The following is a 14,354-nucleotide window of genomic DNA, read 5'->3' as shown; positions in this document are numbered from 1 at the left end:
GACGATTTCTGGGAACAGACTTGATTACTGCCACATCCAGTCCGTCCACTTAGTATCAGTAGCGGTATGGTCAATGAGTGACTACTGACGCGGTAGACTGAACTTGTACTACCGCTAACTGCTTCAGCAGCATACATGTTGTACCAGGCTACGTTTTAATGCACCATTAAACGTAAAGTCGTATATCATTATTCGATGGTTGACCCCAAGGGATAGATTCAGCAGCATAGCCAGAAAATGATTTATTTCTTCACTCACATTGGCCCCTTTCCTTACGGATATGTGAGAGGTTTGTCTTATGTGCATTTGTGTAGTGTAGGTGAGTGTAATGGATGCGTGTATAGCGTGCTGTTCTGTTTGCGTTTCTGTTGTTGTTGTCGTCGATGATGATGATGATGATGATGATGATGATGATGATGATGATGTGGTGATGGTGAAGAGAGAAAGCAAGGTCGCCGAGCTTTCCGATGGACGGATCACCATCAACTGTGTCCCACGTCTTCGCTTCATGAGAGACTACGGATAGGTTTTGAATTTAATTCAGGATGTTGGCGCAGAGTGTGGTGACAAGACACTTATCGTCACCTCCTCTCCTCCACAGTGAAAATTTCATCCACCATCAGGATTCGAACCGGCTCACCTTCGAGTCCAGCACCATTCTACAGCCCGGCGTTAGTTAACTCGGTTGCGGAGAGGGGGAAGTGCACCATTACTTTCAGGTGACGGTACACCCATCACACTTCACAACGTAAAAGAGGAACAGTGCACTTAAAACTTTCATTTACACTTACTGGACTATTCGACATTTCGTGTCATTTCTCTAAGTCCTCCTAGGTTGCCGCGTGATGTAACTGAATTTGATTGCGAAAGAAGTCGTGGAGGTTATGAATAATGTTGCCATCAGTGTTGACATCCGGCTAAACGAGAAAACATTTCGTTTTGACTTGTCCTCGTATGTCAATGGAGCTAAGCGAATAGGGAGCGACAAACATGTTTTACTGGGTCAAGTACGACACGCACGTGCAACGCTGCTTTGTCTCTATGCAGCCCCCTTCCTGCTGGAGATCGCTTTATCTCGTTCCACCAGTCACCTACATTACGACACAATTTCATGCCATAGGAACTGCACGCGGATACTGCGCATTATGCCGAAGAGGCATCTGACATTTAATGTATTCTGTGTACCACGTATCGGGGAGGAAATAGAGTGTTCTAACGAAATTATTGCATTTTTCGGAAGAAATTGCTGAGTACAGACAACTACACTGGAGGAAAAATTTGCAACTGCAAAAAATTATTAATGTAGAGAAAAGAAATCTCGGGAATTCATTTGTCTAGGTGACATATTTAAGTACTTAACATTGCTAGATCACAGGTTATTGTATGCGCGAGATAAGCTAAATGGCTCTGAGCACTATGGGACTTAACATCTGAGGTCATCAATCCCCTAGAACTTAGAACTACTTAAACCTAACGAACCTAATGACATCACACACATCCATGCCCGAGGCAGGATTCGAATCCGCGACCGTAGCGGTCGCGCGGTTCCAGACTGAAGCGCCTAGAACACCTCGGCCACCGGATGGCGCGATATAAGCCATTGCTGGTACATTAATAACCGGTGTAACCGCCCTGATGGTGAATGCAAGCATGAAAAGGTGTATGAATTTTGTTGTACAGCTGCTGGATGTCAGTTTGTGTTGCACTTGGTCGGTCAATACAGGGACGGTTAATGCTGGTTGTGGATGGCGTTGGAGTTTCCGTCCGATAATGATCCATATGTGCTCTATTGGAGACAGATCTGGTGATCGAGCAGGCCAAGGCAACACGTAGACACTCTATTGAGCATATTGGGTTACAACAGCGGTATGTGGACGAGCGTTATCCTGCTGGAAAATACCTCATGGAATGTTGTTCATGAATGGGAGCACAACCGGTCGAATCACCAGGCTGACGTACAAATTTGCACTCAGGGTGAGTGGTGATAACCAAGAGAGTGCTCCAGCTGTAATACGAAATCGCACCCGAGACCATAGCTCCAGATGTAGGTCCAGTGCGTCTAGCACGCATACAGGTTGGTTGCAGGTCCTCGACTGGCCTCCTTCTAACACACGGCCTGCACTGGAACCGAGGCGCCGGCCGATGTGGCCGAGCGATTCTAGGCGCTTCAGTCCGGAACCGGGCGACAGCTGCGGTCGCAGGCTCGAATCCTGCCTCGGGTATTGATGTGTGTTATGTCCTTAGGTTAGTTAGGTTTAAGTAGTTCTAAGTCTAGGGGCTGATGACCTCAGATGTTAAGTCCCATAGTGCTTAGGGCCATTTGAACCATTTTGGAACCGAGGCACAAACAGCTATCATCAGAAAACACAACGGACCTTCATCCTGCCCTCCAGTGAGCTCTCGCTTGACACCATTGAAATCGCAAATGGCAGCGGTTTGCTGTCAATGGAATGGGCGCTACAGGGCGTTTGCCTCGGAGCTGTCTTTGAAGTAACCAATTTACAGCAGTTCGTTGTGTCGCTGTGGTGCCAACTGCTGCCGGCGGCGGTGGTCTCGCGGTTCTGGCGCTGCAGTCTGGAACCGCGGGACTGCTACGGTCGCAGGTTCGAATCCTGCCTCGGGCATGGGTGTGTGTGATGTCCTTAGGTTAGTTAGGTTTAAGTAGTTCTAAGTTCTAGGGGACTTATGACCTAAGATGTTGAGTCCCATAGTGCTCAGAGCCATTTTTTTCCCAACTGCTGCTCGAATTGCTGCTGCAGATGCAGTACGATGCGCCAGAGGCATACGCCGGTCATTGTGGTCATCCCTCTAGGTAGTGAAACGTGGCCGTCCGGAGCCCGTTCTTGTTGCGACCGTACATTCCCGTGACCGCCGCTGCCAGCAACCATGTACAGTGGCTACATTCCTGCCAAGTCTTGCTGGAATATCGCAAAGCGAACATGTAGCTTCTCATAGCCCTATTACAAGACTTCGTTCAAACTAAATGAGGTGTTAATGATAGCGTCTATGTCGCCTGAAAGGAATTCTTAACTAACATCAGGTCACTCACATCGAGTGTCAAAGAGAACTAACGCTCAAGACATTTACAGAGTGTATTTAAAGCAAACCTGATTTGCTTCCTCATAGTGGCACTGCTGGCCGCACTCTTATGCGACTAGCGCGAAATCTGAATAGACGTAATCTTTCAGATGTAGAAACACGCCTACCAACTTTCGTTTACGTCACACAACTCTTTCTTTGTGTTGTGATTTTTTCCGTCAGTGTATGTAAAAATCTGTAAATGCGTGTGGTATTTTATGGGTATCATTCTCAGATCGTAGGTATATTATCCATCCAGAGACCAACAACCCCCCTACAAAAAAATACTTGCCGTGAAAGCCTGCATTGTTTTATCTCGACTCAATTTTCCTTTTACAGTCCTCTGGGAGTTAACGGTGCCATTGTGATCAACTTTATTTTCAACATTGTCCGTTTCCTGTCAACATTGTGTGTGGAACTCGATACATTAGTACCCGAAGTTATAGCAGGATCCCAATGCGTTGACAGTCTCTTTTTCCTTGCATTAATCCAGTTTTCTGGTCCGATCGCTCATCCTGTATTTAGCAGTTACATCTGCAAATGAATGCTATTCCTTACCGACATGGTAATTTTCCCGAAAAGAGGAGGTCAAATTCCGTTATGTCATTTGTCAGCGAGTCGTGTAGCTTTTGTTCTGTGTGATTCCGCGTTTCATCTGTTAGTGCTTTTCTTAGACTGTGCCGCGGAAACTGGAAAGTATTTGCCTAGACGCTTGCGGGAAACGGACAGAAAACAGCCATACTGCTTGTCGCTGTAATGGACAAGCGATCTATCTGGTACGCGGAACCAACCCTCGCTCCACAAGCTAGTGCTCTGTGCACTAACAAAGAGAGGCCACAACGTTCGGATCATGGATTTACTTCAAACGCCCTAGATCTTTAGTAGCCCATTAAAACAACATAAAGTGCAAATAGTAAAGTGCACTACTCTGGCAATTCCGAGAAAACTGCAAGAGAAGTTTTACGCGTCTATTATGTAACTGATGTGGCTGTGTGAAGGTGTCGACTGTTCGACGTCACTGTGGTAAAGAGGTCAGCGTTCGCATTAAGCAAGAAGAGCGTGGGCGAGGCGACGGTTCGAATCGCGAGAACTTTATTTTTTGAAGTTATATTTTTTCCCATACTGGTCACATTAATTAAATTACATGACATTTGAGAGGTAAGATAATGAAAAAAACATGTGCATTTTCATGAAGTTTTAGTGAATTTAATATGTTATTTGAGTATTTACTATTTCTAATTAAATTTCCAAGGACGACGGACAAGCTTGTAAATCCCAAGTCAAACCTCGACAAATAATGATGCGAATGACGTTATTCACAATCAGTAATATAGTAAGTCACAATGTGCTAGACCACAAGAGTAATGTATAATCACTCGTCAGATTTTCTCTCGCTGTCACACGTTGCAGGATTATATTTGTCATACAGACAGAGAAAACATAACCTGAAACTTGATGCAAATACTTCATGCAAATCCACGTGGTATTTTTCATTATATTACCTCTCAATTGTCATAAAAATTAAATAATATGAGCAGTGATGAAAAAAAGGATTAGTAATTATGTTCGAGCGGAAGTCGAACCACCGCCTTGTACACATTCGTCTTAGGTCGAACGCTAATCGCTTGACCACCATGGACTCTAACATCCGGCGCCTACGCACAGATATATAAGCCACATATACGCGTGAAACTTCTATTGCGATTTTCTCGGAATTGCCAGTAGTGCACCTTACTACTTGCACATTATGTTGTGCTAATGACCTACTAAAGGTGTACAAAGTCTGAAGTAAATCTCTGGTGCCAACAATGCGGCCTCTCCTTGTAAGCTGTGTTGCAAGCTAAGCCGTATACTGAAAGTAATTGACGTTAAAGTTTTATTAACGTGGAAGTAAAACTACTGGTTGGACGTAAAGTCACAGGCGACCTACCTTCTAAAAGTTTTGAGTCCTTTCGCTGGTCTACCGAACTAATGATATATACTGCCTGACTAAAAAAAGGAAAACATCCACAAGGAGAGGACGAAACGAAACGAACTTCACGTGTTGAGAGGGTACATGATGTGATTTCAGCGATTACAAAATAGAGTCAAATTTACTGCACTTGGCAGTATTACAACATTTACCTGTATGATGTAGCACCCGCTTTGGCTTGGATGCACGTACATTACTGGCCAATAAAATTGCTACACCAATAAGAAATGCAGATGATAGACGGGTATTCATTGGACAAATATACTAGAACTGACATGTGATTACATTTTCACGCAATTTGGGTGCATAGATCCTGAGAAATCAGTACCCAGAACAACCACCTCTGGCCGTAATAACGGCCTTGACACGCCTGGGCAATGAGTCAAACAGAGCTTGGATGCCGTGTACACGTATAGTTGCCCATGGAGCTTCAACACGATACCACGGTTCATCAAGAGTAGTGACTGGCGTATTGTGACGAGACAGTTGCTCGGTCACCATTGACCAGACGTTTTCAATTGGTGAGAGATCTGGAGAATGTGCTGGCCAGGGCAGCAGTCGAACATTTTCTGTATCCAGAAAGGCCCGTACAGGTCCTGCAACATGCGTTCGTGCATAATCCTTCTGAAATGTAGGGTTCCGCAGGGATCGAATGAAGGGTAGAGCCACGGGTCGTAACACATCTGAAATGTAACGTCCACTGTTCAAAGTGCCGTCAATGCGAACAAGAGGTGACCGAGACATGTAACCAATGGCACCCCATACCATCACGCCGGGTGATACGCCAGTATGGCGATGATGACGAATACACGCTTCCAATGTGCGTTCACCGCAATGTCGCCCAACACGGTTGCTACCATCATGATGCTGTAAACAAAACCTGGATTCATCCGAAAAAATGACATTTTGCCAATCGAGCACCCAGGTTCGTCGTTGAGTACACCATCGCAGGCGCTCCTGTCTGTGATGCAGCGTCAAGGGTAACCGCAGCCATGGTCTCCGAGCTGATAGTCCATGCTGCTGCAAACGTCGTCGAAATGTTCGTGCAGATGGTTGTAGTCTTGCAAACATCCCCATCTGTTGACTCAGGGATCGAGACGTGGTTGCACGATCCGTTACAGCCATGCGGATAAAATGTCTGTCATCTCAACTGCTAGTGATACGAGGCCGTTGGGATTCAGCACGGCGTTCCGTATTACCCTCCTGAACCCACCGATTCCATATTCTGCTAACAGTCATTGGATCTCGACCAATGCGAGCAGCAACGCGAGCAGCAAATCGCGATAGGCTACAATCCGACCTATATCAAAGTCGGAAACGTGATGGTACGCTTTTCTCCTCCTTATACGGAGCCGGCCGCGGTGGTCTCGCGGTTCTAGGCGCGCAGTCCGGAACCGTGCGACTGCTACGGTCGCAGGTTCGAATCCTGCCTCGGGCATGGATTTGTGTGATGTCGTTAGGTTAGTTAGGTTTAAGTAGTTCTAAGTTCTAGGGGACTGATGACCACAGCTGTTAAGTCCCATAGTGCTCAGTACCATTTTTTTCCTCCTTTCACGAGCCATCACAACAACGTTTCACCAGGCAACGCCGGTCAACTGCTGTTTGTGTATGAAATCGGTTGTAAACTTTCCTCATGTCAGGACGTTGTAGGTGTCGCCACCGGCGCCAACCTAGTGTGAATGCTCTGAGAAGCTAATCATTTGCATATCACAGCATCTTCTTCCTGTCGTTTAAATTTCGCGTCTGTAGAACCTGATCTTCGTGGTGTATCAATTTTAATGGCCAGTAGTTTACTTATTCTGGTGGGAACGGTGCCATAATGGCCTTCTATCCTTTCCCCAGGCAAGCTGGCCCAAAACTCCTGTAACTAGTACCCGATATCCTGGATACTGGTACAGGGCTGATTTGACTTTCGAGCTGGTCCCTCACAAGTTCTGTGTGGGACAGATCTGCGGAGCTTGCTGCCCACGAAGCACCTCAGGATAACGCAGACAGTTCATAGAGACACATACCATGTGTGAACGAGTATTGTCTTGTTGAAAAATGTCACCACGATACTATCGCATAAGACGTAACACGTGAAGACGTAGGATGTCCGTGACCTGTCGTTATGCTGTCAAAGTTTCCTCAGTCGGTACCAGCCGTGACATGAGTCATACCCGATGGCGTCTTGCACCATGGAGCCAGGTGCAACAGCGCTGTGCCTCTCCGAAGCATTCCAAGAATGTGACGTCTCGCCAGGACGCCGCCATACTCGCCTATGATGGTCATCAGGGGTAGTTCAGAATCGCGATTTTTCACTGAACACAGTCCACGGCCCGCATCTCGTGGTCGTGTGGTAGCGTTCTCGCTTCCCACGCCCGGGTTCCCGGGTTCGATTCCCGGCGGGGTCAGGGATTTTCTCTGCCTCGTGATGGCTGGGTGTTGTGTGCTGTCCTTAGGTTAGTTAGGTTTAAGTAGTTCTAAGTTCTAGGGGACTGATGACCATAGATGTTAAGTCCCATAGTGCTCAGAGCCATTTGAACCACAGTCCACGCCATAATACATGCTTCCCGATCACGACACCAATCCAAACGCAGACGTTTGTATTGTTGTGCTAGCAGATGCATAAGCATCTACATCTGCATAGATACTCCGCAAGCCACCGTACGGTGCGTGGCACAGGGCACCCTGTACCACTACTTATTTCCTTTCCCGTTACACTCGCAAATAGAGCAAGGGAGTAACGACTATCTAAATGCCTCCGTATGAGCCCTGATTTCTTGTATCTTATCTTCGTGGACCGGTCGTTGTGGCCGAGTGTTTCTAGGCGCTTCAGCCCGGAACCGCGCGACCGCTACGGTCGCAGGTTCGAATTCTGCCTCGGACATGGATGTGTGTGATATCCTTAGGTTAGCTAGGTTTAAGTAGTTCTAGGGGTCTGATGACCTCAGATGTTAAGTCCCATAGTGCTCAGAGCATTTGAATAATTTATGTTCGTGGCTTACGTGCAAAGTATGCTGGCGGTAGTAGGATCATTCGGCAGTCAGCTTCAAATGCTGGTTCTCTAAATGTTCCCAATAGTGTTTCTCGAAAAGAACATCACCTTCCCTCCAGGGATTTCCATTGTACTTCCCACAGCATCTCCGTAACACCTGCGTGTTGCTCGAACCTACCGGTAATAAATCTAGAGGCCAGCCTCTGAATTGTTTGGATGCCCTCCTTCAATCCGACCAGGTACGGATCCCAAACACTCGAGCAATACTCAAGAATAGGTAGCATCAGCGTCCTATATGCAGGCTTTCCTACAATTCTGCCAAAAAAGCGAAGTCAACGATTCGCCTTCCTTACCACAGTTCTCACGTGCTCGTTCCATCTCACATCGCTTTGCAACGTCATGCCCGACTTGACTATGTCAAGCAGGTCACTAGTAATATTGCAGCCAAACGTTACAGATTTGATCTTCCTACCCATACGCATTAACTTACAGTTTCCCACTTTTAGGGCTAGCTGCTATTCATCACATCAATTGGAAATTTTGTCGAAGTCGTCTTGTACCTTACTACAATCACTCAACTTCGACACCTCACCGTATACCGCGGCATCATAAGCAAACAACCGTCGATTTCTGCTCATGCTGTCCGCCAAATCATTTTTGTACGCAGAGAACAACAGCGGTCCTATCACACTTGCCTGGGGCACTGCTGACGAAACCCTTGTCGCTGACGAACATTCGCCGTCGAAGGCAACATACTGGGTTCTATTATTTAAGAAGTCTTCGAGCGACGCACGTATCTGTGAACTTATTCCATACGCTCGTACCTTCGTTAACAGCCTGCAATGGGGAACCGTGTCAAATGTATTTCAGAAATCCAGAAATATGGAATCTGACTGTTGCCATTCATCCATAATTCGTAGTACATCACGTGAGAAGAGGAAAAACTTAGTATCGCACGAGCGATGCTTTCTAAAATCATGCTGATTCGTGAACACAAGTATCTCAGTGCCAAAAAAGTTTAATATATTCGAACTGAGAATATGTTCAAGGATTCTGCAGCACACAGAAGTTAGGGGTCTTTGTCTGTAATTTTGCGGATCCTTACTTTTTACGCTTCTTATGTACTGCAGTCACCTGAGCTTTTTTCCAGTCGCTTGGGACCTGGTGCTGGGCGAGAGATTCACGATAAATGCAAGCTAGGTACGGGGCCAATGCCGTAGAGTACTCTTTGTAAAATCGGACGCATGATATGGTAATTCCCAGTCTGGCAACTGCTAGTCTTCAACTAGTGATGCGGGATGACAGAACGTTGCAGGATGTCCATTACTTGTTCCGGCACGGCACGCGCAGATGAAGAGTTACAAAGTGCGTGGCGCACAATACAGTGACCCTCCCCTGTGGTGGTCGACCGGAACTTTGGCGCGAGTTTGCCTGCCCTCAGTTCCTATGCAGTCCATCATCGGGCCACTTAAGATGGCCCATTAAGATGGATACTGCATTATACGGCCAACCGGCCTAATGAAGAACCAGAATGCGGCCACTTTCAAACTCTGTCAGGTACCGATAACGCTGTCTAATAGGAGAATGCGGCATCCTGTGTCCTTCTCAGACATCACTCAAAATCTGACACTGTACACGCCTTTTATGTACCCTACCTGGCCTGGTAACAACGCTAAGCACAAACAACACTAATGTAATCTTCTCGTGGCGGTTCTTATCACAGAGAATTGTGACTCTAACCATTTACATATTCACCGCGTTGGAAGTTCTGCTGACATCCAACTATGTCTTCTGGGTGCTTCACTTTTTCGTTTAATTTGCGGTAAGATCTTATGGGACCAAACTGCTTAGGTCATCGGTCCCTAAGCTTACACACTACTTATTCTAACTTAAATTAACTTACGCTTTGGACAACACACACACACACACACACACACACACACACACACACACACATGCCCGAGGGAGGACTCGAACCTCCGACGGGCGGAGCCGCGCGGGCCGTGACAAGACGCCTCAGACCGCGCGGCTACCCCGCGCGGCCACTTTTTGATCAGGCAGTATATATATATATATATATATATATATATATATATATATATATATATATATATATGTGTGTGTGTGTGTGTGTGTTTGTGTGTGTGTGTGTGTGTGTGCGTGCGTGCGTGTGCGCATACCATGAAGGCTGCGATAAAGCCACCGAATATCATCAGTAGAGCCACAGTGTGTGTGTGTGTGTGTGTGTGTGTGTGTGTGTGTGAGTGTGTGTGTGAGTGCGCCTTTGTGCACATCATTAGTCGAATTCACGAATCCCCTACGCGAAAATAAGTCTTAATCACATGGACAATCAACACAAATTATGTTATATCCGTGTTTTTAAGGCCGGTCCTTGCTGGATGTGCGGTACCTTTTTAGTTCTTTCTGCCGTCAACGGGATGTCATTTTCATATTACGCTCATTTAACTTCGTACACCATATCATTAGCACCAGGTGGTGTTAGATTTCAGTGTACAATCCCCCTAGAATGATAACGCTGGTAGTATGGTCAACATCTTTCGCTGTTCCAGTACTGAAGGGCGTCCATGTTGGAAAAAGGTGTTAATGAAATAGGTGGAAAAATTGGTAACTAGGTCTAAATGACTTTCGATTAGAGGACCACTAATGACTGGGGTAGTCAGTTATGTCACAGAGCTGAAGTTCACGACGGTGTGAAGTGATTAGGCTCCTGGTGAAGTTCAGCTCATTTGTCATTACCATGAAACTGAAGTTAATCTGCAAAATTGTCTTCTTCATAGTGTGGAGAACCGTATCAGGCTGGAGTAGCGGACTACGATGCACGCATACAAAGTAGGGCAGAACGAGTAGTTACACGTTTGATGGACTCGCTTGAGTGCTTCAAAATGGTTCAAATGGCTCTGAGCACTATGGGACTTAACATCTGAGGTCATCAGTCCCCTAGAACTTAGAAATACTTAAACCTAACTAACCTAAGGACGTCACACACATCCATGCCCGAGGCAAGATTCGAACCTGCGACCGAAGCGGTGGCGCGTTTCCAGACTGAAGCGCCTAGAACCGCTCGGCCACTCCGGCCGGCTGAGTGCTTCATTGCACTGACAGACACCCGAAGGAACACTATTATAGTCTCTAAAGAGCATGTTGTGAAATTTCGGAAACGGGTTTACTGACATGAATATGGCAGTATCTCATTCCGAAGGTATTACGATGATTACATTAGGATGTGGTGTGATGAATGGCAACTTGCTCTAAATGTAGAGAAATGCAAGTTAATGCAGATGAACAGGAAAAACAAACCTTTAACGTTCGAATTCAGTATCAGTGGTGTGCTCCTTGACGGTGACTTCGATAATATGTTTAGGCGTAAGGTTGTGAAGCGATGTGGGATGGGCGGTTGCAGGGAAGACGAAAGATCGATTTTGGTTTATTGAAAGAATTCTAGGCAAGTGTGGCTCATATATAAAGAAGGTTCAAAAAATGGCTCTGAGCACTATGGGACTTAACATCTGTGGTCATCAGTCCCCTAGAACTTAGAACTACTTAAACCTAACTAACCTAAGGACATCACACACATCCATGCCCGAGGCAGGATTCGAACCTGCGACCGTAGCAGTCGCGCGGTTCCGGACTGAGCGCCTAGAACCGCGGGACCACCGCGGCCGGCTATAAAGAAGGTCTTCTATGCAATATTACCTAATCTAACCTAACCTAACCTAACCTAGGAGACCTTCTATGCAATATTATATAACTATGTCAAAATAATATCGGAAATTGTTGGGAAATAACGACGCGCATTGACGTACGTGACTTTTCAGGTGTCTAGGTGAGTTAACGATTCCTTCTTCCTGAACTGTTTTTTGACGACTGACATATTCTTCTTCGTAAGTTACTGCGGACAATCGTCTAGAACGTAATCTGTTTGAGGTAATGTCTTTCGTGTAACGTTATCCACATGTAGGAGAGGGAAACAGATGTTTTTGCTATTGAAATTAAAATTCCTAAAAATGTATTTCTGTACCACTATATAATACTCCTCAGTTTTATACTAAAAAATGAAGCTGCTGCATCACGCTAGAATAAAAAAATTCTTACCATACCATCAGATGCAAGTTAATGCAGATAAACAGGAAAAACAGACCTGTAACGCTCGAATTCAGTATTAGTGGTGTGCTTCCTGAGGGTGACTTCGATAAAATATTTAGGCGTAAGGTTGTGAAGCGATATGGGATGGAACGAGCGCGTAAGGACGGTAGCAAGGAAGACGAAAGATCTCTTAACATCCATACAATAGGTACATTCCATTACCATACGTATTTCTTTTCCCCTTTACACAGATATCTCACTTCCGAACACGAAATGTTGTGTTATTTAATCTCTTTATTCTTCTGAATTCTCCTCAGGTAACATATTTCTCTGTGCCACAGCGAAAGCTTTACCTCACACCGATTTATAATTTCAAATGTTAGACGACTATGAAAAATTGGCTGGACTAAAAATAACTGTTCTTTCGCTCGACAAAGCAGTCTCCAGCCTGCTCGTAAGCAATGCTTTCCATGGTTGTTTAATGTAAAATACAATTGAAAGGGTAACAATATACCTTTTTCTTATAATTCCACTTGTTTTTATCCGTTTGTCCATTGCTTCCTCATCAGAGCACACACTGTTACGCTTTATACTGTTTAGTGTTTTCCAGTATTCTTAGCTGCTGCAGGCTCCCTAAATTTCTTTTCCCCGGAACTCGTTGTATCAGAAAATATCTATTTTTTACATTTACAAATTCTTTTTATATCTGCCACTATTATTATTGTTGTTATTATGGCCATCATTATTAGTGGCAGCAGCTGCAGCAGTAGTAGTATAAGTACTGCCTGTATTAACTTTATTAATAGACACTCAAATCATTTCAACACTCTGTCATATGAAACGTTATTTCTTGTTACGATGTAAAAAATTTAGTATGGTGCCGGCCCTAATCAGATCAGGTTAAATAAATAAAACTCACTCATCTCATGTTCACCGAAATTAAAGGCTTGAAAACTAAAACTTTAGCACAACGATTTGCCATCAAATAAGTATCTGATAACCTGCAGAATTTCTTCACTGATTAGGATATACGTCGGCAGTAGATGTATTATACAAATGTGTCATGCATGAAAGAAATATTTATTGGAAGTTACCATTCATGTTTGTGAACAGTTCTGATCATTGAAACCTGTAGTTAAGTGTTCTTCCAACCTCATACTATACTGACATAATTCTTCTTTTGCAGGTTTACTGGGCTGGACCTCTTGGAGGAGGCATCGTCGCTGGTGTCATTTACAGGTTCCTGTTCCAGGCTCGGAAACCTGAAGACGAAGCCAGCTCCTATGACTTCTGAACGCATCATTTCTCTTGCCGCAGGCAGGGACACATCTTCGCGGAGTGGCTGAGAACGGATCAGAGACAATATATCGTGAAAATTTAGTGTATACCGTAGTGATATTGAACTGTCCAGCCAAACGTCTCCTGCGCTGACTTATTTTGTGGCGTTTCCTGAAGAGTACAATGGGATTATTATACTTATTTATTTGTAAGTGGACTATGCTTGGCACACCTTGTAGTTATTCCTATGTAACGTATAGGTTTCTTTCTCTGCAAGGCAACTGTAAGCAAACAGGGAATTTTGAAGTGTCTGTGTGGTCTTTGGGACTGAAAACAGTTACGCCATGAAGATGAAGGTTCTGTCATGTTACTACATGGCTTGAGATCTTCTGTACCACACTGACACTTTTCATATTTCGGCAACAGATCACTTTCGGCTCGAAAGTGTGACGGGTTTCACTGTTGTCTAAATTGTTTTGAATAGAATCTCGTTCACTGATTCTGCGTTCAATAACACTATGTTTAATTTTCTCTTGCTACTTGCTTCAGTTGTACAGTAAGATACATATATATATGCATATTGCTGTAGCTTAGAATAAAGTTTTACTATATTAAAACTTTTACTATATTAAAACTTTTAGTCTTGTTTTATTTCTAAGATTAGATCCAGTTACTGACAGGCCAGCCATCCAAACAGAAACTGTTCAGTTACTTTCATGTTTTCAGCACAGCTTTACAAAGGAAAACATTTTCTTCCTTGGGGTTCACAATTAATTCGCACACTGAAAAAAATCTTAGTTGACTTAGCCTAAATTTTCATAAAGAAAGAAAGTGATTATAATGCTATCTGTTACTGATTTATGTAAGCTCTTTACAAATGTAAAACTAGTTCCCCTTTGAAAAGACGAGTTAATGAAGAAAATAGTGATAACGAAAATTGTCATG

The 14,354-nt window shown here is 44.6% G+C and overlaps 1 protein-coding gene across 1 annotated transcript in view; it reads left to right on the top strand.

The window, feature by feature from the left end:
• The window catches only part of LOC126470651 (aquaporin AQPAn.G), a 170,512-nt gene extending 156,480 nt beyond the window's left edge, over positions 1 to 14,032 (top strand). The window contains exon 6 of the mRNA XM_050098632.1: positions 13,318 to 14,032. Within this exon, the coding sequence (XP_049954589.1) occupies positions 13,318 to 13,425 (108 nt within the window). The 3' untranslated portion in view covers positions 13,426 to 14,032. The remainder of the gene's footprint in view (positions 1 to 13,317) is intronic.
• The last annotated feature ends 322 nt before the right edge of the window (positions 14,033 to 14,354 follow it).

Source organism: Schistocerca serialis, chromosome 3 (assembly GCF_023864345.2).
Source record: "Schistocerca serialis cubense isolate TAMUIC-IGC-003099 chromosome 3, iqSchSeri2.2, whole genome shotgun sequence".
NCBI classification, from domain to species: domain Eukaryota; kingdom Metazoa; phylum Arthropoda; class Insecta; order Orthoptera; family Acrididae; genus Schistocerca; species Schistocerca serialis.
Note: the sequence above shows the minus strand (reverse complement) of the source record. Positions and strands in the feature narration are given on the sequence as shown.